Genomic DNA, 27175 nt, shown 5'->3' on the forward strand with positions numbered 1-27175 from the left:
TTGACTCAACTTAAAAAACTTTAAAAAAAAGTTTAAAAATCATATGCAGGTAAAAGCAATAATATACTTTGGAATTTCATTCATCTGCATCTATAACCACAGAATATTCTTTACATCAAATATTTAAAAGGCGACTTACTTTAAAAAAAATTCTGAAATATCATAAAATTACTGGCAATATTTTTTAAATTTGGAAAGAAATTTTAAATCCTGAGAAAATTTACTTCATTCACAATAAAACCAAACCAATATCAAATTACATTACAATGAAAAATTACTGGAATTTAAAAGGAAGAACAGCCAAAGTTCCCCTACCATTATTTCAGATAGACATCATAGAATCAGCTCTCCTAACTAAACCTGGGGATTCTCTGTCCTAGGAACTGCCCAATTACATGTAAGGAAAGAATTCCTGATGTGTAAAGCTTAATAATCTTTAATATACGCCCTATCCAGTTCCACTTCAAGTCAATGGTGGGTCAAGTCTTTTGTGTAAAATTGAAGTGAAGGAAACACACTGTAAACATTTACTGATAAACTGTACTGATTAACTCTATAAATAATAAAACCAAACATTTTACAGAGCAGTTTTTCCTTCAAGCATTATATTCTTTAATGTTTGAAGATTTCTGCTTGGCCACAGAAGATACACTGTTGTGTCTAGTGAGGTATCCCTGCCTGTCCTAGGGCACCAGAAACCTCTATAAAACCACTTTCTGTTCCAGAGAGGGCAACACTTTGTGGAGGGAACTTTCAGACTGTGAGACATTCCCAAGATGAAAGACTTCATACATATACTTTGTACAAACAGTTATATTCTAAAATACGCTGTTCAGAAGCTGAAGTCCTTTAAAAATATTTTTTCACGCTCTCAAAATGGTTGACTTGGGACAACGTTTAGATAGATGAAGAATTCTGATGCTAAAAGGTTTGAATTGATTTACACGCCATGAAAGAAGTATTGTTCCAATAAATTTCAGACATCTCTTAAGAGAAATAAAACTTCTGATTTCCCCACCTTAGTCAAGGTGTTCAAAAGCAGCATGATAAAGGCTCTTTACAGGACAAAGGTAAATTTTTAAATATTTTGCCCTGGCATCTGAAGTATGTAGACACAAAGATATCAGAGAAGTTGCAGGAAAGGTTGAATGATGACCTGAAATCAGACTTTTTTTTTTTTACATTTAGGAGAAATCTGTCTTTAATCACAGTTATAATCTCACAACACTGTATTATCCATATGGTTGTACTCTGTCACTCCTCAATTTTGAGAGCTTAGTAGCAACCTGGTGCTTTGTCCTTTAACTAGCTTGAAATTTCTAACTGTCCTATGAACATTGTGATTGTTATTTCTGTTCTCAAAACAATGGTCCTGCTACATCCTGTTCAACAAGACTGCAGGTTATACCTGTTAATATTGCTTAAAACGGAAATGAGAGTTTAGACCATAAGAGAATCTAATCCAGAGAGTTTCAATTTCTTGATGAAATTTTTAGCATCTAGTATTTTCATCAATCATGCTCAAAAGCAATAAAACAAGATATTCATGTGCTTGCTTTGGAATTTGGTTCATCTGCATCTATAACCACAGAATATTCTTTACATCAAATATTTAAAATGGCAACTTACTTTAAAAATTTTTCAGAAATATAATAAAATTATTAGCAATATTTTTAAAATCTGGAATGAAACTCCAAAAAAAAAAAAATTGAGAAGTAGTATTAGCATACCAAAGCTACAAAAGTCTACAGAGAAATTCCATGTAACTGCATACCAGATTAAGCTGTTATTGTCATAATCAGTTTGTATTATATGGTGCACTGAAGGATATCTCCAGGTTTAATGGTGTGAAACTACAGAGCACAGGGGACACACATAAAGTTAGAGTGACCAGTGTGAGGTTAGGTACTGGGGTCTCTTGAGACCAGGTGTGTTTGGGCCTTTCATTATTTAAGTGCGTGAATCTCTTCTATCCAGTCCTTTCCAATCCTTGACTGTGATCTTTCCTTGCAGTCGTCTCTTCGATGTATGTAAACAACTGCTCATAGGTCATATAATCTAAAGTAATGAATCAGTGAGCATCTTTATTTCCTGCAACAAAGCTTTGACACAGATTTAAATTCTATTAGTTCACTGACTTTGAATATCAGCACATGAAGACACAAAAAGAAAAGAAGACACATAGGAAACCATGCAGGAAATTCCTAAAAATACAGTGAAAAAAAGCAGGTGGACTAAAAGAAAAGTCTAATAGGATCCCTGTGAAAAGCCAACATCCATAACCTACAGTTTTGTTTACCTCTAAGTCTATGATATAGAAGATGGAAGAAATCCAGTGGAATTGAACAGAAAATAGAGGTTACAATGAGAATTTAAAGAGGATGTTGAACTCCAGATAGCTGATGGTGGTTATAGAAAGGCATCAGTAATTCTAGGAATAGATTTTATAATTATCATATACATCGTATTTTTGTATTAAATCACGAGTATTAACACTAACATTCATTATGTCACTTAGTTGCTATTAATAGGAAATCCTTCTCTATCATGATATGGCAGTGACTTTGTAACAGCCATGGTAATTCAGTATAATACAATCAAATTGAAAGGAAGTTGGAAGGAACTGTTTTCTATAAGAGATTCCCTCCTTGTCTTCTAAGAGAAGATGACATTGCATTTTCAATGACCAGTTCTTCTAAATTACATTCATATTGCACATTATAATAGAGTGTAACCTTCCAATTTCTATAGTAAGTCATGATATAGTAAAACTGGTTACAGCAATTTGATGTATATCTGTTTCAAAAATAATAAATTGAAAGTTTCCTGAAAAGTCATAGCTGTAATTAACACCAATTTTCAGGACCTTGACATTGATAATTCTTCTGGTAGTGCAGGAGAAAATATTAATGTCAGAGCAAATTCTTGTTCTTTGAATCAGCTCATTGTCAATACTGCATTACTTAGGAGGCATATGGATGCAATCACATTCCAGGACAACTTATTTGGTGTCTTATGGACTGAGGGTATTGTCTAACTATACAATCTCAGAGTACCACAGCAATAAGGTTCTCTGCTTTGCAGACTCATGCCAATTTACGTAAATCACTCTTTCATCTGTTTAAATATGACAATCTTTGAGTGATGAAAACAGTTATGTCTGTCACAAACAGTTTGAAAGATTAAAGTAATTCTGCTCCTGGCATATAAAACAGCATTCCAGATCTAAACACAAACTTTGCCTGGTCTGTAATGTCATTGCTGGGAAGCATAAAAAGTTTTAAGCAAACAATATCACTGCAAGGAAATATGACATATTTTTCATGTTTGACGCTGGACATAAATATCCTCCCACACTGTTTAATGTGAGAACTGCATATGTGTGGCAGAGATAATAAAACATCTCAGTGAAAACAAATTAAATGAAAAAGAAGTTACGATAAGTAGAACAGAAAAGAAAGCTTTGAAGTTAAAAGTCTTCATATCTGTACATTTTAGTCACAAAAAGAAGAATCAGTATTTGATATGCAGAGTGGATAGTCACATAATCTGGAAGGGACTCTTGTGCTTTGTAGGAATAGTTATCTGTACAGAGCTATTTTTTAGTTGACAGAAGCAGCTTCATAATTGCAGGTAAGAAAAATGTGGTCAACAGCAAGAACCTTGTAAGTTATTGCTCTTCTGCTGTTGTTTACACATGGTATTTTAACAGACAGCTGCTACTGAAATTTAGCGCTCTTAAAAATTATCCTTGATTTTCTTACTTCACTTGTTCAGCCTTAAGATATTTAAGAGCTTTACAAATAAAATGCAACACAAGTACCATAATCCAATATGTACATTCAAGCAGAGGAGTACAACACTAGTGGGAAGACAAGCATGTGACTTAATTTCATATACAGTTTTAGAATATTTATCTTTCTTTCTGTTAACATTCTTCTTGGGGAGCAAAGCTGTAATTTTATTGCAGAGAAGCAAGAATTTTAAATAGTTCCCAGCAGTTTCTGGTATTTTGGGATGCCATTACAGACAAGCTCTATCAAACTGCTTTGAGTAACAACTTCAAATAGAATCTCTTTACCTGTCTTAAAAACAACAATATAATATTGTCACACTATGAAAGGAAATAAGTGCCAGTGCAATTTTCCTCCTAATCTTTGACTGTATTAAGACGTATAAAGGTATGTCCTGTTGACAGTAAGAGAGAAAAAAGAAGTATTATTGTATTGTGAAAAAAAATGGTGTCTTGGAGTATTCTTGACTTCTGATTCACTACTACTAAATGACATTAACATCTTGCTTTATACTTCATAGACTGCTTTGAGAGAAAAGCAGCAATTTTGAGTGGAAATACTTTTTTTCCTGTAATATAATAAACTACGCTATCATCCTCCTACACTCAAAATATGTACGGCACTATAAACTGATAAAAGGTTGCTATTCCAGGGTTAATACAATAGGTGTTACTAGATAAGAAGCATAAATCACCATGTATGGGCACCTATAGCACAAGAACAACATATTCACATACTGAGCAACAAGTAGGAAACGATGAACAAGCAAACTCAGTTGGCCAGCTGCTAGCTTTTATCATAGAATCATAGAATGGTTTGGGTTGAATGGGACCCTAAAGATTATCTAGTTCCAACCCTGCTGCCATGGAGCTAGTTGGAACAAGTAGACCAAGTGGTTCAGAGCCCCATCCAACCTGGCCTTGAACACTTCCAGGGACGGGGCAAACCACAGTTTCTCTGGGCAAATTGTTCCTGTGCCTCACCAACCTTATTGTAAAGAATTTCTTCTTAATATCTAATCTAATCTAAACCTACACTTCCTCAGTTTAAAGCCATTCTCCCTTGTTCTATCACTGCATATCCTAGTGACTAGTCCCTCTCCAGCTCTCGACCAGCCCACTTTAGATACTGGAAGGCTGCTGTAAGGTCTCCCCAAAGCTTTCTCTTCTCTAGGCTGAACAGCCCTAACTCTCAGCTCCAGCCATAATGGCCTTCCTAACAGAATTTATTTCCTATTTTCTTTCCCAATGGACTACCTCAACAATCCACTGCGGTGCACTTCAACAGGCAAATGAGGATATGTGGATCAAAACTCCTGTTCTGTACCAGAAAAGCATTCGAAAGTGCATTGGACTGGATGCATGCCCAGGTAGCTACTGCAGCCTGGCTAAAATTATTGAGAAGAAATCACTCAGCAGTTAAGAGTGGATTTGCAGACTGTTTCCATATGGTTGCTAAGCTTGTCTGAAAAATTCACTAGCTCCCGACAGACTGCTGCAGTGACTAGTTTGGTCTATGACTCTATTTTTCTATTGCATAGTCCCATAGATAGCACAGTGTTGACCTTTTATGTAGTATACAACACACAGCAGTTGTAGCAAAGCAATTACTCTAAGCGATGTTTCCCAAATGTTAGGCTAGAATTCTAAACATAGTGCAATTTCTTCTTCTTTGGGATTAATCTCAATGACTACTCTATTTGACAAATCCCTCCCTCTCTCCATCTTGCTTGTTACCTTGGTCACTTCAGTGTATCATGCACCTTTCCCAAATAGCTTTGCTTTCCACGACTAAAGAATTTCAAAAACTGTTCTGTCTTGACATCAGACTACTCGCTTCCCAGACTCTGTCCTAAATTAAACAAATTCCTGTACTAGCACAGTCTTCATCACCAAGATGCTTTATTCTTAGAGAAATGAAGAGAAGCAGCTATGCTCTTGCTATGCTAACTGCTATGAAGCATAAAGACTCTTTCATTTTCACATTCCAGTACATGAGGGAGGAACCCAAGCACAGATTGAAGTTTTTACATGCTTTCTGACCTGGATCCACTGAAGAAGAATGTGGAAACAGATTTTGCAAGATCCTGCATGAATCTGTGCTATTTGTTTCTACATTTATTAAAATGGACAAACAATATGAAATAGTCAAGCAGCAAAATAAAAAATAAATTTAATTAACATTGGTCACCTAATCCTGTATGCCATTTGCTTTCTGGTTTGTATTATTCTTGAGGGAATGCACAAGGAGAATAAGAAACACTATGGAAAACACCAATGGTTAATGGCCAGCATTTCTTCTAGTGAGCTGCACAGTTGTAGTAACCAAAATCTTCTTTTTCTCCATCTCAAAATAGAGTATTTTGCATCTTTCTCATAGTCATATAACTATTCTGATTTTTTTTGTGTGAGATAGTTTCATATCAACAGAGGAGTTTTCTTCTAAGAAATTCTGAGCAAGAATTTAATGAATTAAAGAGCATTCCAGACAACACAATAATTTCATGATTTCAAAGGCCTTCTTGCATATCACGGCAATTTAAACGGAAAATAATTATGAACATCTTTTTAACCGCCCCATACAGTAATTTCAATGGAAATACAGTAAGTGAATATTAATTCATAATAATTAGTAGGTCTCCATACTATAGAAAAACTAATATAATTTGTTGCGCATGATATAATTAGATTTACTAAAGATTATTTCAACTTTGAGAATAATCTAAGCCTTTTCCAAAAAGCATAGGCATATCAAGTACAACTAGTGAAGCATTAAGACAGTTTACATAAGATGTCTTTCATGTGAGATTCAAAAAGTACTTGACAAAGATTCTTTCACTACAATAACCAGCAAGAATCATTACTTAACCTTCTGTGTACCAGAAAACACGGCACTCTCTGAAAAGGACATCAACCAACTCTGCTAGCACCACATACAAAGCAGCTAAACTGGGAACGGAACCCAAAGCTTCTGGCACCTAATTCCCTGTTGAAGGCACTGGGCTACATTACATCCAGTTATACAAACCAGCACTGACATCAGCAGAAGTACAGTTTATCCCCTCTAGCATTTTAGAATGTCAGTCTCCATAACACTCTCAGTGTTTTTTGTTACAACACAGCAAGTATTAGATTTAATTGGTATTAATTATAATTAGGAAATGTAAACATTTCAGTATAAGCAAATCAGGACTTTTTTCCTTACAGTATTTCCAACTTCGCGTCGACTAGAAATGATGGGAATTGCGCGTGTGGGAAAAACCTCAATATCTATGAGTTCCAGCCCTATTTTCACGCCAAAAGTTTCAGAAAAGCATCTGAGTTTTGGATACTTGCTGTGAGCTGGCAGAAAGAGAACAGACAATTTTTTCTTATGTTTGCTTATCAGCCACAACTCTTTTTTAGATAAACAAAACTGAAAACAGACGCTTATCGGATGCTCAGTATTATCAGCTAACTCCTAATTTCAGAGAAGCAGCTGAGTTTGCAGACACCTCTGAGCTTGACATTTGTCCAATGCCTATTCTAGTGACATAAATCAAGATGGGTTTCTGTGTTATTTTTCCCTATCTTCTGTGTGGAATTTTAGAGGATTTGCATTCTAATGCCACAGAAAGTACTGTTCACCATTATAAAGACTCAAATCAATCAGGTGACTGACAGAAAAAGAGAGTCAATCACTATAGAATTTGACAGCCTACTGAAAACTCATTTCAGAATAAGGTAGAGTAAGATGTCAAAAGATGAGAAGTTAAATTATACAAAATTAAGTGTGTCTGATTAGATACCATAAAGCATAACTTTATAACGCAAAAGTAGAACAAGGGAACATAATTAAAAGTGGACAAGTAAGTAATCCATGTGCTCTTTCTAGTATACAAGAGATCTCACGAAACAAGTGAGGTCCAATAAAAAATAATATATAGAACTCCTTGTTCCAGGACACCATGCAGGACTGTAACCTCTTTCTTTTTTTAAATATATACATTATTCACACACATAAGGATAAAATATATCTCAATTTCCACATCAATAGGCATAAACATAGAAAATATTTGGAAGAATATGTTTTTCTGTTTGAAATGATAATGCATAATTAAACTGCAATTTTATCTAAAGCAGAACTAGTCTTCTTCCAAGATCAACTGGGTATTTATATAATATTCCACTCATCAGAAAGTGGAGTATGATAAAAAAGGTAGCTCAGCATTGCAGGAGATACCAGGTACTGGATTGTCTTTATACTTTTTAAGACTGTGTTAACATGATTTGCTATTTCTTCTGCTGGTTTTAGCTGGTGGAGCTAACTTTTTTCACAGGGAACTCCTACAGTGCTGTAGATTGGATTTGTGACCAAAACAGCGTTGATAACATCCATGTTTTAGCTATTGCTGAACAGTCCTGCACAGCATTCAGGCCTTCTCTATTTCTAATGCTGATTTCCAGAAAGCAGGCTGGGGATGAACAAGAAGTTGGGAGGGGCCAAGCCAAATCAACCAAAGGGATAACTCATACCACATGACATCATGCTCAGAAATAAATCTTGGAAAAGAAGGAGGAGGTAGGGGAGAAGTTCAGAATTATGATGCTTGTCTTCCCAAGTAGTGGTTATGCATGATGAAGTCCTGCTCTCCTGGTAATGGGAAATTTAGAAATGTGTGCTCTAAATGGAACTCAGAAATACTGTGGGAAACAGGACAAGGGAAGTGACAAAACCCCCTGTACTAGACACTGGTGAGACCACACCTTGAATCCTGTGGTCAGTTTTACGTCCCTCACACAAGAAAGACATTGAGGTGCTGGAGTGTGTCCAGAGAAGGGCAACAGAGCTGGGGAAGGGTCTGGAGCACAAGTCTGATGAGCAGCAGCTGAGGGAGCTGGGGTTGTTTAGCCTGGAAGTATAGCCATGTGGGGGTCAGTCTCATCTCCCAAGTAACAAGTGATAGGACAAATGCATCAGGGGAGGTTCAGACTGGAGGTTGGGAAAAATTTCTTCACTGAAAGAGTTATCAAGTATTGAAACAGGCTACCCAGGGAAGTAGTGGAATAACCATCCCTGGAAGAGTTCAAAAGGAGTGCAGATGTTGTGCTTAGGGATACAGTTTAGTGGTGGAACAGGCAGCGTTAGGTTAATGGCTGGACTTGATGATTTTTAAGAAGCCTTTTCCAACCTTAATGATTCTATGAAATGGCTGAACACCTGCTCACTGATGGAAGGAGTTGATTGAATTCCATATTTTGCATTGCTTGTTCACACAGCTTTTGCTTTCGCTATTAAATTGTCTGTATTTCAACTCATTAGTTTTCTTTCATTCACCCTTCCGCCCCTCTTTGCCTCCCCATGGAGGGGCAGCAAGCAAACAGCTGTGTGGTGCTAAGCTGCCAACTCTGCCTGAACCACAACAGTCCTCATGAGATCCAGGGTGCAGTGAGAATCTCAGAATCTGTGATGTGATTGTGGAAGACACCGTTTGGTTAGGGTCTTGGCAAGACCTGGGCAAAATTGAATTACTACAATACTTTGGCAAGCTAGATCAAGAAACATGCTGGAGATCATAATGGTTCTGCAGAAATACAAACATATATATATACATGTAGTACAATAATAATCTTGATATTATTGTCAAACTGTAAGTGAAAATTTCCAGTTAAATACATTAGAAAGACAATAAAACTGTCCTGCAGTGACATAAAGATTTCCATTACATTTTTTGTTTTAGAAGTTCTGTGGCAAGGAATTTGCTGCTTAAATACCATCCAAATACACTTGCAACTAAAAAAAAATTTATCAAATAAATATATCCATTGAGCTCCATGGCCTGGGAGAAGGGTAAAGGAGAGTATTAGTTTATTTAACAGTACAATTTAACTGCTACTTTTGAAACAGCCCATTTTCATTTGTATTTACACAAAATATTTACACAAGATAGCCTCATGAAACAAAGTTATTAAAAAGACATTAGGACAATCTTCATAAAAAAGATTAAGCTAATTAATAAATTATTACAACAATCTGAATGATCACTAATATTCTGTCTGGATGAGCATATTCAGATAGTTCAAATGACTTCTCAAATAGCAAATTATTAAACTGTTCACCATTTCTATGAGAAATACAATTAAATTCTTAACTGTCAAAAATACAGAATTTGTTTTGTTTACCTAAAAAGACTGTACTCCTACAAGGAGAGGGGGGGAAGTGTCTTCCTGTATATATTTTGCACAGCTCCAGAAGCAATGGTGCTGGCAGAAGCAGGTGATGGGGAACACAGTATGGGAAACATGAGGGAGCAGGACTGCTGTTTTCAACAGCAACCTGCATTTACATTGTTTTCAACTGGTGACTAAATTGTACTTTGGTTTTCACCCACCGTCTCCAGACTCTAAGCTAGTAAATCACTTTTCCTAATGCTTATTTCTGTCTCACACAAGACAAAATCTTTAAATATGAGTCAGTCAGTTCATAAGCTCCCACTAGTGAGAAAAGATGACATGTATATTGTGGACTTTCTCTAAAAGAGTGTCTTTTGCTCTAGTCTTTTATAAGTCTTTGAAGCTTTATATTTCCTCTGATAAATTTGGTCTGTGATGAATATATTTTTCATTTTGCCTACAAATAATAGTAAAGAACAAAGCACAAAATAACCAATGGGAAATGGGTGAGATCAAGAGAGTGATTATCCTTGACAAGTGACGTCTAAGATCTGTATAACATATATCAACATATATTAACGTATATTAGGCCCATTAGGAACATAATCCACAGGAATTTTCAGAGGAAACAGATACTTTATGCAGCTTACATTATACATAACTTTGTAAACCATTACACTATTTGGCAGTAAGTTTTTTTTCAGATGTGGTTACCTTTCTGGAAGAATTCCTCTAATTTCTCCTTGAAGGGCTGGAGATGCTCTTCAGAAGACTCTCTGCAAACTAATTTCATCTGCTTTTCAGAGGCTACAAAAAGAAGATGAGACACATTTATGGCAGAAGTAATGTACCAAAAGTAGATTTCACCACCATAGGAGTCTACGTCTAAATTAGTCACCTGCACTTACTTTAGAGGTAATAAATAAGCACTAAGGAATCCAGCAATTACATTAAAATAAAAAATACCAATACTAGTTTAACATACTAAATAAAAAAATTCTGTATGTGTTAAAAGAGTAGAATCCATCTTTAGTAAGGAATTTGTCCTAAAACTCCTGCAATGTGCTAAGGCTTGCTACTAACACAGCCTCCCTCACACACTAATTCTAGATGGTAATTTAAAGCTTTAAAGTCTTTTCCTGTGGTGAGTGGAGGACGCCTTGTATCTGGACTGATTTTAATCAATCAGTGCCAGGCATCCTATACTCAACCATTTTTCCTGAAACAGATGCAGAAATTCAGCATTACTTAAGTATTCCATCCCCAGACCATGACACGAAACAGCTGAAGTATGTAAGAAATTTAACTTAAATGTAAGTGCAATTCGTTTACTATTTAATCTATCTGCTATTTCAAGAACTGATGCCATGCCAATTTCTAAAAAACTTTTTTTTTTGCCAGTGAATTTTAACAGGCCTAGAACTTCTAGTAAACTTAGTGCATTCCAGTGTTCCACATTAAAGGTGATGGGAGACAGAAATCAAAATGAAATTAGTTTCCATTTAGCAACTGAATTTATGAACCACTACAGAATTTTTCTTCCACAGCTTTTCATTCCCAAGAAGCTAAATTTAGATGGAAACTTATTTTGGAGTTAAACCTAAGACTTACAGTTTGGCTGCATGAACTGTATTCACACCATATTGCTACCACCATTAAACAAAAATTAATGCAAAACTGTGGAAACAAGTTGAGGCTGTGTAATTTAAATGTCACATTAATTTAAATTTGCAATTTAGTGTAAAAAGTCAACGGAAGGTTGAAAAGATATGCGTATATTTTACTGTGCAAGGAGTATTGTGCTTATAATACCCTTGGACCATCAGGATGTACTGAAAAGAACCACAGCTTTTCAATTAATTGAGAGCAGAAATGCATTAGGACAATTCTTATCAGAAAAATACTGAAAATACTCGTTCCCACCTAAGAGTATACTTTAATTTAGCAACTCTCCACGACTCATGTAGGTTGTGAAAAATGGCCTGGGCCACAGTCTATCTTTAATCTGTAGTTTTGTAACTTGTAGCATATGACGAACCTTTCAAATGATTCCGTGTGAAGTTAACGAATATTTGTTTGTATGCCACATAGTAGGCAGAATAGAATGGTAATTTAGCCATACTAGATTGGGAAAGAAAGTCTTTTATTAGCTGCTCAGTTATGTGTCTTTAATAATTAAAATTAAGCAAAAAAAAAAATCCAAAATCAGGGAAGTTTATATGACATCTTAAAATTATTTTCTTATGATACATGCTGCTTACCACTAAAAATTTGAACTTTCTGTGACTGTTATAATACACTGGTTGAAATGTGTGTATACTTAATATTTATGTCTACAGAACTAGAAAGAGATTCCAATCAAGCAAATTGTTGAAGAAATTGTCTACTTTGGAAGACAACAGACATTAGAATTTTGTAGGTGGAAAAAATCTAGTAAAATAACTGAGATAGTATTTTAAGTTTCTGGCTGTAAGTTTGAACAAAGTAACAGCTATAGGTTTGTGTTCTTCCTTTTTGTTTAAACAAATATACACAAAATAATGAGGAACTATTTAGAAACTATTTTGGATAAATATAAAATGACAAAACTGTAAAAGTAATATAGTATACATAATATGTTCAGGCATTTGGAACACTGCAAATGCTCATGATTATTACAGTCATGTAAGGTTGCAACAATTGTAAACCAGTAATTCTTTTATAATACTCTTACATAAATTTATATAAATCTATACAGAATTAAATTTCTATGATTATGTATTAGACTAATAAGCTTGTAGGTACAGTAGTATCTAACACACTCTAATATACTCTAGAAAGGCATTTTCCAAAACATATGGTGTTGCTAATGCATCATCTGAAGCATTGAAAGCTTTCTGGATGCTTCCTACAAGCTTTAACAACACAAGATTTAGAAAGGTAGGTCCCATGTATTTAAGTGACCAAGACTAGGATAAACTGTTCTTAAAGTAAAAAGAAAGTACATCGAAACCACCTTCAGCAATTTTTTTTTTTAAATTGAGATTACTAACATTAACCTTAAAAGGTTAGATGACAAAAACTAAGGAAAATCTGGTTAAGAAGTACCAACACATAGAGCATTACAGAAGAAAAACTGATTTGGATAGTGAATTCTTAAGAATCCTAACACCCCTAACAAGGAGATCAATATTTGGAATGAGGGGAGAGGAACAGTAAGAAGAAAGGCACAGAAATGAAGAGAAATTGGACAGATGACATACAGTAAGTGAATCAGGATGCTGATTAAAACCCTAAAAGTTTGAGATGAAGTGAAATGGGCTGATATGAGTTTCAAATGCTTAAGTCATCTTGAAACAATGAAACTGAAAGAGACATAAGAAGTTAAGTAAATGCTGGCAAATTCTAGTAATTTACATTATTGTAAAGCCTTAAAAAGAGATCTTTTAGGCTGAAGAACCTTAGAACGTGATCAGATTTGCTAGGGAATCAATATGGCAAGGAATGATGGAAGTGTGTTCAAAGGAATCACAATTCAGATACAAGAAAAGACATATTTTGAAGAGAAAAAAGCATTTAATGACACCATTAATGTGAAGTTCTTGATTAAAACGGCAGTTGTAATGATACATATTAAAGTCAGGTGGTCTTTGTCAAGCTGCTTTCGTAGTCATGGTGGAAGTCTACCATTCAACTGTATGACCTACCTCAGTTCTACACAACATAATAAAAAAGGTTTCTGGTAATTAGCACTCACTGAATTTCCTGTTATATAAGGCTTTTTGGTTAGTTGTTTTTTTATTTACTTGAAACATACTGTTAAAAAAAAAAAAAAGTCATGCCAAACATTATATAAAAAACTCCTAAAACTGGGAAGTCTAGTTCCATTGATTGTTTTGATTTTCCTTGATGAAAATACTGTAACATGAGTGAATATTACATCTATTCTTTATATTTTGTTCTCATATTCACTTAAGTAAAAACCTTTTCCTCTTTAAAAGAAAATTATGTCAGCAAAGTTTTTATTAGAATGATTTGGAGGTAAAGGGTCCTATTATGCATTCCTTTTAAACACATACTGAAAAGCTGAAAAAATGTATGAAATTCTGAGGAATATGCGGGAATTCTGAGGAAGCTGACAGCTATAACACCACATATACACTTCCCTCACCATCTCATTCCAAAATAATCTTTGGGGAAAATAAAAACCTGTTTCAGCATTACTGAGTTCAAACAGATGCAAATTCTCCGCTAATGTAATAAACTTTTGGTTCTTTTCCTTGGTATGAGCTGTATGTTAGTGAAATTGAATTTAATATGCTACTTTGAAAATTGTTTATTTCTAAATGAGCTATTGGAAAAAAAAAAAAAAAAAAAGGAAAATACAAGTGTGCAAAAGTATTTGAAAGCCCTTACAAATTGTTGGATGTACATCATGCTTCACCCACTACAAATCTTGGCCACAGAAATGGAAAGCATTAGCAAAACATTAAAACAAAGCTGGAAACTGCTGATTATCAGTTTGCCACTGTCTTCAGATTTAATGCAGTACTTGGCTCAAAAAGTTCTTTAAAAATCCCCAATATAAGTGAAAATATTTACAAAATAGAATGTCTCTCACTTAATGTCTATTGGGAAATAGTCTTAAAACTCCACAGACACTTGTAAATCTGTCAAAAGAATCATGGCCCATAAACAAACTTTCACGTAAAGAGCATTTCTGTGTCAATCAGACATGATTTGGAATTTTTTAAGCACCATTTTTAAAGTAAACGCAAAACCAGAAATAGTTTAAAGTTGATAACAGTAAATTACTAACTATTTACTCACCAGAACCCACCAGCAGCATTTACAGGAATCAGCCTGACAGCAAAACCAAGTATCAACACCATGAATTCCTATAAACCTGTCACTGACACTATCCCCTATGAGTTACGCCTTTGTAAGAGCTGCTAAACCTCCCCTGCTCCTGTCCGTTCAGAGTATGGCAGGTTATACTGCCAAGCCTGCTCTTTTATTTTGTTACAATGCAAGCATCTTTGACATAAGGATTACTATTTGATAATTCTTTTTTAGAACCCTGACCTTTTCTGTTTCGAAGAACACTTGAAATCATGAAATTGATTGCAAATGAATTTAATGTAGTGCTAAATAACCCCAAATTTCTGTATGAGAGAATCCATGATATTTTACAGTGCAGAAACCTGTTACACTACATGGATCTACACACCCAAATAAAAACCTAATAAACCTCAGATAAAATGCATAAATTTGTATTGTTCAGCAAGTGTGATACAATTTTCTTATGATTTATTTCCTTTGGTTTTGCTGTATTAATTTTCTTGCTTGGAAACAACTTGCTTGGAAACAGCTAAATAGTTATTGGAGATGAATGTTTACCCATTGGACACTGTTGCAGGATATGGTTATATTCTCTTATTATACACACTTAGGTACCTACTTACTGGAGTTGTTCACGTGATATTGTTAATTTAATACATTCTGCACTCTCTACAGCTTTTGCACTTGTAAATAAACTTGCATGTAAATTTTCTTTTTAGATAGAATTTTAAATAATGTACAGAAGGGAAGATATTCATATTGATTCCGTGGGAGCATGGTAAGAATTTTAACAACTTCCAGCTGCAAGAAGCTATGCTGCTGCTGACTCAGAAAAGTTTCAGAGACAGTATTTGCCCTTTTTGACACATATTGATACATGTACACACATCAATAATAGGAACACACAAATGTTCAATCTCTATCACCAAAGCCAGAGCTGTGAAGTGGGGTGAGAAGTTTTCTGAGACAAAAATATCTGAGAAAAATGTAAAAGGGCATCAGATTGTGGTAGGACTCTGTTTTCAAGCTTTGTTTTTATGGTCTTAAATAAAGGTTAACAATTTAATGCATAGAAGTATTAGCACACATAAAACTAAATATACCATTCCAACCTATTAATTGCTTGCTTAGCTACTGTTCTGTGAAGATATTTTCAGCTAATTTAGAAGAAATGTGCTTCTACATACAATTATCTTCTTCACATATTAATAATTTTCTTTTCTTAAAAAAATAATTTCAGAGGATAGAAGATAATAAGAAAAAAGTCCAGTCTTTGTCTGAAGCACATTTCCTCGTGACACACAGAAACAAGTATTTGTTATGTTGTCTAGCTGTCATATATAAATGAGACAGAAAAAACATTTCAGTACTAAGTCCTAAGATGTGGAAAGTGGCACACAAAACACGCTGTAAAGTTCACCTGTTCTGAAGGAGACAGACATCTTGACAATTCTCACAAGTTTGATCAGATATTCTACCTTTGTCTTTTGAGGGGGCTTTATTTTAAGTTCAACAGCATTTTGAACTTTTAAAGTTGGTGATGGCATACAGAGGAACTTTCAGGTCTGCATTAGTTTCAACTAACCTAAAAGAAAATTTTTTAGCTCCTTGTTTGGTGAAAGGGCATCAATATTTTACATAAATCATTTAAAAACCTTTCTGTTAAAATTGTTTCCCAAGACTACATTTAGCAAAATGAACAAAGACTGCTAGTAAAACTAAATATTTTTCACACCATAGCAACGTATCTGAGCCTCTGCTTAATGTACTCCTTCTGAAATGGTAGTTTACATTCAGGGCACCCTTCAGCAGAGAAGCACAGTGCAAGGGACTGAACAGTACATATAAATGATTATAATGACTAAGCCTCATAATTTTCCAGTCAAGTCTTTGTAAGATTCCTTTAAGTGATTCCAGCACACATGATTAGTAGAAAATTTTTGTTAGGTGTCAAGATCCAAACATACAGAACTCCACACATCATTAAGATCTGTCAAGAGCGTAGAACTGTGTGCTAGCAGAATCTGCTGAGAAACTGGAACACTTCTCTTCTCTCCGAACAGTACAAAATAGTGAATACTTTGAAACTGAAGAGGGTAATTGGGAGGGAGACAACATTTTTAAGAAGCAAGAATAATATTTTCATCAGGTGAGCTAGGATTTTTACAGTGCTAAGAAAAAAAAAAAAAAAGACCTTTCAAACACTCAAACATTTTATCACTTAGCATACTGAATAAGGGATCAGATAGAAGAGATTTGGGCAATGGCTGAAACAGTTTATGAGCTGAAACTGTAGAAGCCAGAAGTGATCCCCTATTTTCCTCTCTATTGCCAGATCTCTGATTTTATGTGCAAGACAGATCATAAAGTTTGACCTAATTAATTTTTCTACCAAGTAGGTAGAAGTTTGATTCAGCTCGAGCATTCAGCTTAGATTTAAAATCACGTAAATTCATAAACTACCTGCAATATTAGCAGGAACACTTCTCGAAGTGCTAATTAGCCCTACTATTACTAATTTGTATCCCACGGTCTGAACTAATGCACTTTCAATCTTTGATATGTGACTGTCTCAATTCTAGCAGAAATCTGTCTTGTCTTTTACTGCACGCTTCCACAAAGAGGAAAAGCTGATGAGGTCCGTAAGTATGAAGTCACCATTCCTCCCAACACTAGTATTTAACACTCTCCAAACTACATAATTCGTTATCCATCACACACATTGATGGGGACAATATTCCTCCTGTTCCCAGATGTATACTACCTGCTCCCAGAAGCATCCTTCATAGTTACCTAACTAATGCTTAACATGCACACGTGTTTATTTATTTAAAAGGGCACACAGAAAACTGCACAGAAAATCTTAACTGTGGTATTCCCAAGATTCCTTTTAGAATCTTAACATTTGCAGAATGATTTTTAACAAAAAATTTCTGAGAATTCTTTAGCCAAAGAAAAAAAAAAGAAAAAATTAACAGCATGCCATTGTTTAACCAACTGAAAGCTTTCTCCCTGTGCCTTTGTGCACACATGCAGACATCTGCTTTCAGGGAATAAACTCTTCAAAAACATTACTGCTTTGCTCCTCTATTATATATCTGAATGCTATTTAAAGCATTCCATACTATCTTTTTAAATCAAAACCTAAAAATTCTAATGAAATTTTAAGAAATGATCCACTTAGAAGAATTCCTACTAAATGTATTCACATATGAACATTACCAGTGGAACACTGTCAAAAAGTTAGTTTTGTTATAAAATAAAATCCAATGCACATATAGAAAATGCATTTTTAATGCCTGTGTTGGATCTTTCTAAATCAAAACAAACTGAAATACATCTCATCCTGCTAAGGCAAGAGACTATTCAAAAAGTGCTCAGAAAACTCTGAGAAAGAAAAGAGGGTCACTCTGAGAAAGAAAGAGGGTCAACTCTTGCACAAATGAACCCCAACTTTTCCGGTACAAAGCCATCATTTGCTCTTCTCCTTACATTATTCTGCATTGCCTCAAAATAGATAATGTAAATATTGGACTGTGCAAAAACAGTGAAACCACATACAAAACAACATGCTTCTTTTATGCTATTACCTAAAGAAATAACACATGCATCTATTTGGCTCCTCATGTTCCACCACACAGTTCAAAATTCTACTTGCTTGCACTTCCAAAAATTTAAGGAACATATAACTAACATGAGGAAAAAAGAAGCAAGTAGGTCCTGTAAATTATCATATAACTTCTCTGCTCCTGAAGATTTTTTGATATGTATGTTAGTCAGACATTTAAGCCCCTCTTTTTAACTGACTTAAAACATTTTATTTAAATTAGACTAAGGCTTCAATTAGTTGAAAATATTTTAGAAGAGCATGTTTGATACTTTTTGAATACTATCCTGTATGAATAAACAATCATCTGTTATTGAGAAGTAGCTATTGATACTACAAGATATTTAGAAAGTTAATACTCAAACCCGATACAATACTTAGAATTTTCATGATGTGCTCCAGTAACCTTACTATCAAGGAAATCAAACAATAGATAAAACCCCTTGACACTGCAATCCTTGCGCTATTGATTGATCCTTGAGCTGTATCATGATTACACTAGAACACTGGTCCGCAGAACAGACTTTAGAAGGCTGTATTATGCATGAACTAAGTAATTCCACCTGACTAAATGATAACACATCAAATTAATTTCTCCATCTATGCATACGCAGAAATCCAATGAGAGCTGAAGTTACCTCAATCGATTAACTGAAAACATCAATTAATCTCTAGAACAAAACCAGTCTATAGTTAATTAAGGGACATTTTGTTGCAAAATCCTTTCACTCAGTTTGAGGACTCTGATGGGAAAAGACATTTTGGAATTTTAAATTAACTTCTTGTGAATAATACCGATTAAACTTTTCTGCCTTCGTATGTTTTCCTATTGATAAATATATTTCCTTATAGTCCTTGATAACTCCAGATGTTTTTCAGTACTTTAAATTTGGAAAATCAGAGTTTTAGTCTGCATTAACTGATTATTTTTTCTTTTAGCAGTTTCCTCCTTGACTCTTTATAGTAACAGTTGCTGAAAGCATCGAGAATGAGTGACCTTTTTCAACTTCCATCCATTTCTTATTTCTAAATTTTCTTCCATGCTTTGCAATAGAAAGTGATACCTAGCTACCTGAAGAGGCACTGAATGAGAACAGTGTAGATGCAACAGTTCAGTCGGGTCTAATCAGCCGTGCTAAGAAACAGTGTTTAGAGAGTGACATGACTGGCATGGTGTTTGCTAGTCACATCCTGTCCACTGGACCTGTTTCTGTGAACAAGAATGTATTTTATTTATACATGAATATATATACATATCTGAAAAAGACTATTTATATTGTCCTGCCATTTAGGAATGAAAAGTAAATCAAGCACTTGAAAAAGAGGCAGGGGAAGCCAAGTATGTTCAGTCCAGTATAGAGAAAGCAGGCTGGGGATCTAGATTGTCACTTCAACTATATAACGAATAACTAGAGAGAAGACAGAGCCAGACTTTTTGAGGAAGGCACATCTAAAGAAAATGGAGCAATAGTCACAAGTTGCAGTGCAGGAAATTCTCACATGGGATAAAGAAAAATATTCAAGACGGCAATGAAGCACCGGAACAGGTGCCCAGAGAGGTGTTGTGATTTCCATCCTTAGATTAAAAACTGAGCTGACTATGGCCTTGTACAGCCTAATCTAAATATGAAGTTATTCCTGCTCAAAGGCTCTGGACCACAGGACCTCCAGATGTACATTCCAACCCACCAATCTGCACTTCTCTGTGATTTTAAGATACTTGTAATGATTCTGTATAAAAAACAGTGTGAAAATGGCCAACACAACATTGAGATTTCTCAACTTTTCATGCATAGATTTACTTACTTCTCTTTTAATCTTTTCATAAGGATGATGGAATTTTACAAAATGGAGTTGTCATAAACCCAAGTTTTGGGGAAGTTCTCCTATTTAAATGGGGAAATGTTGGGGTTACATACTTATGCAAGATACAGATCTATCAACAACTAGGTTAAGAGGTGCCCAACGGGAAACCATGCCTTCTGGCTCCAAGTGACTACTACACAGCAGATCCATAAAGTCTCCATTTCATTTTAGATTAATTCCTTTCTGTCATGCATGTGTGTGCAAACACCTACAGATACACTCACACACAGTTAAGTTCATAAAAATTTAAAACATATATACAGTACTGAAAAAAATATTCATACGAAAATTGTAACCAATATTTCTACTGGTGGCCATGAAAGTGGGGGAAAGTAAAGGGTATGTGGATTTTCAGTGGAATCAGAATGTTACAATCTCATAGGAAATTTAATTAATTATGAGAAATAGAAGTGTGACTCTTGAAAATCCTTAGAGTGAACACCTTGGTTTGCATTTCTAACAATTCAATAAATATCATTTGTTAATGTCAAGAATACAAAAAAGTTATAGTGAGTATCACAGTAAATTACATAAGGCATCTAATATTGCTTTCTTTTCAGTAACAGAGCAGCATAAAATTTTAAAATTTTATGTACTGTATTGCAAAGAAGAGGAATGAGTATGACAGATGGACACAACCTACAGTGCAATTAATTTTGATTTAATTAAAATTGTTCAGCTTTGGACATAGATTAATAAAAGGATTCATGGTAAAACTTATACTAGTCTATCAAACCTTGGTAAAGTGGCTTTCTTTCTGAAAATCTTCTTATGATTACACATTCAAAACATTCTGTTCTAATTCCAGAAGAATAGCAATTTCAAGAATACCAACTGGCATTGTCCAAATTAAAAGGTAAATCATGTTTGGTCTCAGGGGAAGGAAAACGTGGAAATCATTCATTGCCCTAGACAAGGAATAAGGTGTCTTAAAATCTTAAGCAAAGCAAAACCTTTTCTTTCCATAACTATAAAGATTACTGGAAAGCTAGCACGTGTTAAATGAATAAATGTATCTGCTTATGATACTGTGTAATATTTGAAAACCTTGGAAGTACACCAACAAGACATGGAGCAAAAACCTGAGTTTACAGAAATTTCTTTCTAGTGGGATGTCAGAGCGGAACCAGATTTCACTCCAAAATTTTCATCTCACCATCTAATACTCACTTCTTTCCTCTTAAAAGCCTATATCAAATGCATATCTTTGTTTCTCATTCTTTTTAACCTAAAACGGTCATGATTAAAAAGTTGTTCTGGAATATGTTTTAAAAACCTGTTGGATTAAGGTTCTCCGAAAATTTTTTTGAATTTTTGATTCTAACTTCTGTCTAATCCCTTCAGAATAAAGTTAGTTGGCACCTTTAAAGTCTAATCTGAAAGATTTCAAAATAGCAAATTGTATGGAACTCAATCTGTTTATCTGAAAAGGATGAAAGGGTTTGTGCTCCATCTAGATTTGAACTTTCGGTTCCACAGTGTCTACATATTTCAAACCAGAGGTTTATACCATTAAGACACAACACTCACGATAACTCCTTCTTTCCTATGTTAATATCCATGTTAGAAACATAAATGAATGCCTTGATAAACTAGTCAAATACTAGTTTACAATATTTTTAAATACTAAATGACAACTACTATGAAAAGTAGCTATCAAAATTGCCGTTTCAGTTGCAAGAAGTGATAGACTTCTTTTTTTGTTAATCATTCCTTACAAATCCCAGAAAAAAAGGTAAGTCACTAACAGGAACATTAGTTCATTCCCTAATGACACAATGAAAACCCCTCTTCCATTTATTACCTTTGTCTCATCCCACTTCCAAGGTAATCTGCTTGAAACTACCTTAGCCAACAAACTGTGAAATAAATCCAATGTACCCTATAACAGAGGCAGCCCCGGTTAATATTGTTCAAATTATTTACATCTAAAGGGCCGCGCCTGTCTGGATAGCTGGGCCCGACGCTTCTCTGGACTTGGTTTCTGCTACTCACATCTGTTTCAGCTTTAGACTTTCACTGGTATTCTGCCAGCAGCCACAACTTTTTAATGGCTACAATAAACTACAGAGACTCATCAAATCTTTGTTGTACGTGTTAAAATTATAACCTCTTCAATTAAAATTTTGATTTAAAAATTAACTAGAGCATTAACTGAAGAAAAAAATTTGAAAGGGAATGTTTGAAAAAGATAAAGTCTTATATAAGTGATTGTTTCTTTGTTTAAATGTAAGAGAAACAATCACAGGAATGCTTGTTTGAATCTGTTGCATATTTCTAAGTGATAAAATACCAACATCTGAAAACATTTCCACAACCTTTTTGGTTTCAAATCTTTGTTGTCATTAACTTTGTATGTTAATTGCTTTGGCTGGGTTTAACATACACCTTCACAAAGAATTATGAAAACAACCTCAACATAACAGTTTTTCTAGATTTGCTATAAATCGCTACAAAAACTTGGTTTAGAAAACAGAAATCATTGATTCCAAGAAAGCTGAAGTTTTTATTGTAAGACTTAAAGAGTTTAGCTTTTCCTACTCGCTGTCTGTCTTTGCAATGTCGAACAAGTATGATGTGAATGTCCCAGCCTCAATGCAGATCCTGCACGACTAAGATGTATGACAGCAGGACTACATGCTGAAAAAGTACAAGATCAAACACAGATCATGTTTCTGTAAAAACTAGCCCAAAAAGAGGGCAGGCCAAGGGGCTTACAGGGCCAAGCGATGAGAGGAGATAGAGCACTCACTTATGCCCGGGTCGAACAAACAACAACTGATACTTTCCTACCACTATTAACCTTTGAAATTATCCTAAGAATGGCAGTGACCTAATCCAGCAATTCCTAGCTGTAAGGATAAACTATTTTGTAATGGTTTTCAACACCTTATATTGAAAAAATTTGAAAACAATTATCTTGTTCAACACTGATTATAAAAGGACTCCTCCATTCTGGTGCAAAGATGTAAATCTAAATGTAGAAGTTTTTACAGGTTTTTATGCAGATTCTCTTCCTAAACTCCATCTTCTACACAGAACTGCCTTAGTAAAGTAACAAACTTTTCTGTAACAAGAAAAAGGCTTAAAATATTGAGTCATCATTTGCTGAATTTATTTTAGAAAATTGTATGCAGCACAAAATAGAAAAGAAACTGCTTGGAATACTTAAGAGAACAACCCTTCCTACTTTATTTCCACTCAGTACCTTGATTGATAGATGAGTTGGGTTTCTGAGCCCCTCTTTATAATAAACATTTTTAAATGTTTATTTTATGTCCCAGGGTGAAAATATTTTGAACTGGAGCTTTCCATTTCCCTTTGCTCTGCCTTGGCAAGCTGTGTTTTATTTCTACATTAATAGTATTCAACTCTTTCTTGTAGCTTTTAAATTGTTGTTATACAAGTACTGAAGAAAGTATTTATGTTATGGAGCTAACAGATATCTACAGTTAAACACAAAGTTCTGGAGAAGCCAGAGGAAAATTGACACATAGCTAAAGAAATATTCAGAAAGATTTCTTTAGGGGCCTTTTGATTGTAAAAGGGAAAATTACTTTTCAGGATCTCTACTTTCATTTTTATTAAGTCATGAGTTAAATTTTTTTTTCTTTCTAATTTATGTGAGTAATTTGTGCCACAGTGTAAAAACTCTAAATGAATCAACACTATAAACCTAATTAGCAATAAGAAAACCTCATAAAGATCACATTTTAAGTGGCACTTTGTTGTTAGCAGAACAAATGTGAAAGTTCCCAGTTACCTTCTAGATCTCTCTTCAGTTTCCTTAAGTCTTTTATTAGGTCTTCAAATTTAACTTGGGAGGCCTGGAAAAAATCTTGTGGTTCTGGTAAAGGAAAAATACTCTTGTCTGTTCCTGCTTCCTAAACAAACAAACAAACAAACAGGCCACTATGAAAATTGAATGCACTTCCAGTGAAATAAAATACTTTTTTTTAAAAATTCTCATCTATGAAACAGTGTTATAAAATTACAAAAATAACATATTTTAAATCACTCTTGCTAAAACAACATCTCATTCAAGATTAAATACTGACCATTCTGAGTATTGAAACTTCCTTTTAGATGTTGTAAAGCAAACTGTGCTCAATTTGAACTTTGAAACATTAAACTCACAACATTTCAGTTAATTTTATGTCAATAAAGGTTTAGATAAGGGATTAGAAGTTTCTTAAAAAAAGATAACAGGAATGCCCATTTTAATGCAAGAAGTGATCTTATGCCCAAAAGTTTGTGGTTTCACTCTCACAATTCATTAAAAACACACACACTTTATAAGCATTAATTGAAAACCCTATTCATACATTTCCTCAAGCAGTTCACACAGATAAAAATACACAGTTGAAGGTTTATGTGGCCAAATAAATCACAGGGGTTAAAGTCTGTATAGAACTCCTACAAACATATTTTATTTTTAGCACAGTAAGAAAAAAACAATCAGAAGTAAAACAAACAAACAAACAAAACAAACAGAAGCTCCGCCAAATGAAACAAAACAAAGCCAAAAAAAATCCCCAACCAACCAACAAAAAACTTTACAAGGTTCAAAGCAGTATCTCCAGTGGAATTTTAACAAGTATGTATAAATGGTATTAATATGACATTGCTGTCATAAGTACAAGCATATACTACTGAGTTTAAAATATACATATACCTTCATAGATTTCAGTCTGTAATAATGAAAAACTCATAGGTTGGAGAACCAATTGTTTTGTGAATGGGGAAAATTATTTTATTATTATAAAGATAAGAACATTTTGGTGGAGAAAGTGCAATGCATGATAATCACACTGTGTTTATTTCCTCCCAAGGAAGATACACTGTTTTGTTTTACAAAATTCTCTGAAGTAAAATTACAGTATAGTAGAAAGTTTGCAGAAATATTTAAATAAATTAATTAGAGAGCATAAAAATCCAAATCCCCCAAAAAACCCCAAACCAACAAAACCAACAACAGAAAACATAAGAAAAAAGAAAGAGAAACAAACAAACCCAAAAACCCTAAAGAAAGAAAACTGATACAGATCTACATATCTCACAACTGCTAACTCATCAATTCAACAACTTTATGTACGAATTTAAAAAAAAGGAAGGAAAAAAAAGCAATCACATTCTTAAAATCAATTAATAGCAACATTTTCATTTAAAATACAATAGTTTAAACTTTCCACTCAATAAGTTTGGCTGTTGCCAATATATATTTATATATTAAATATATATATTTAGTATATGAATGTATAAAACACGTATAAACGCATATACGGAGGAGTATCATATACAATAGAATGTAACTCACTCAAAGCAGCATTTCAACCCCTAACTTCATCCCCATCAGCTGACTCACCTATCTTAAAATACCAACTTGTCCTTGCATCTTGTCCTAAGAGAGAAATCATACTTCTGCCTTCCAATATAATGACATCAGAAGGAATTTTACGATGTTACAGCAACCCACATGTAGTAAGACAGGGCTGCAGTGACCACCTGTCCAGTCTGCAGCAGTCACAGCTAATTGCCTGCAGTGGAACACCCAATGCAAAATTTTCCAAGGTCTTATCTTAAAACTTACAGCAAATTTCATGCCTGTTGAGGTACACAACTATTATAAGAAAGCAAAACAAATGGATTTCATTTTCCCATCAGAGGTACTATGTTCAGATTTCTATAAAGCTATTACAAACCCTTTTACCATCTCTTAAAGAAACCCACTTTTTGAGAGGCTGATAGTGCAAATCAATCCTTTACCTTATCACAATGGCGTAGGTAATATATGACGACATAATCCACAAGATTAATACCATTATCCTAGGAAAAATTAAAAATGTGTGATTAATATGATTCAAGTGAATGAAAATGTACTCTATTTCAAATAAAATGGATTATTATTTTATATTGCTGTGAGAAATAGGATTCCCAATATTTTTTAGCCTTAGCATTACTGACCAAAAAAAATTGGCTTTTACAACATCGGCTTCATCATACCACTACCACCAGATCTTAAGTTTCTTTTGGTTTTAAACACCAGGCAAAAATACATGCAGAGAAGAGTACATGGGAGAAGCTCTCCTCACATTTTATTTAATAATAGAAGGCATTACAGAATAATAATATTAACTAAAAATAACAATGCTATTCAATAAGATTACTCTTAAACATTATATAAATTAAATATTACAGTCACCTCAGATACATTAAGGGGAACAGGATTTCTTGAATCCTAATCTCAGTCATCTATAAGAAAGATCTGAAAAAGGCATAGATGCTTTACATATTTTATTCTAAATATGAAATCAGACAGCATGCAACTAAGAAATATATTTCCTGCGCTGTTACCATATAAATATGAATTTTAATTCTCACTTTATGGAATCCCCATTTCCATGTCCCTGCACACAACTGTACACAGTATTTTATTTTGTTACATGTCATTGGGTCAGCATGGGCCAGATGAACTAAGGAAAAGTTATACATTACATTCAACAATATAAAAGAACCATGATATAGGGAATTATATCTGGAATGTCTTTGAAGTTTTTTGGATGTGTTTTCATATTTTATATTGACAGGTATCAGAACAAACATTTGTATGTGAACAATGTCTGACTTCCTGTACAGAGCTGCCTTGTCTATATGAGAGTCTGCAACACATTATATTTTATTAGTATCATACACCAGTAAAATTCTTAACTAAGTAAGTCACTGCTGTCATGCAGAAAAAGCCACCCTGCATGTATAAGAGTTTTAGAAGTCACTACTGGCAGGTCAAAAAATCTCTATAAAAAGTAACTTTCTAAGCTCATGTGACAATAAATGACTTTTATGTGAAATAAGAGATATTTAGCATTGGCTCTTTACCTTAGCTCATGGAATTCAGCTCACTTAGACGTGCTTACTGGCAATTCATGAGAAGGGAG

At 34.2% G+C, this 27175-nt stretch overlaps 1 protein-coding gene across 6 annotated transcripts in view; it reads right to left on the bottom strand.

Annotated features, from left to right (window-relative positions):
• FMN1 (formin 1) overlaps window positions 1-27175 on the bottom strand; it is a 188629-nt gene that overhangs the window by 35144 nt on the left and 126310 nt on the right. For all 6 annotated transcript variants that reach the window (XM_048305986.1, XM_048305987.1, XM_048305985.1 and 3 more), the window contains 3 exons: window positions 26007-26066; window positions 24004-24124; window positions 10661-10753 (listed from right to left, as the gene is read on the bottom strand). In XM_048305986.1, coding sequence (XP_048161943.1) covers window positions 10661-10753; window positions 24004-24124; window positions 26007-26066 — 274 coding nt within the window. The remainder of the gene's footprint in view (window positions 1-10660; window positions 10754-24003; window positions 24125-26006; window positions 26067-27175) is intronic.

This window comes from Corvus hawaiiensis, chromosome 6, assembly GCF_020740725.1.
Source record: "Corvus hawaiiensis isolate bCorHaw1 chromosome 6, bCorHaw1.pri.cur, whole genome shotgun sequence".
Taxonomy (NCBI): Eukaryota; Metazoa; Chordata; class Aves; order Passeriformes; family Corvidae; genus Corvus; species Corvus hawaiiensis.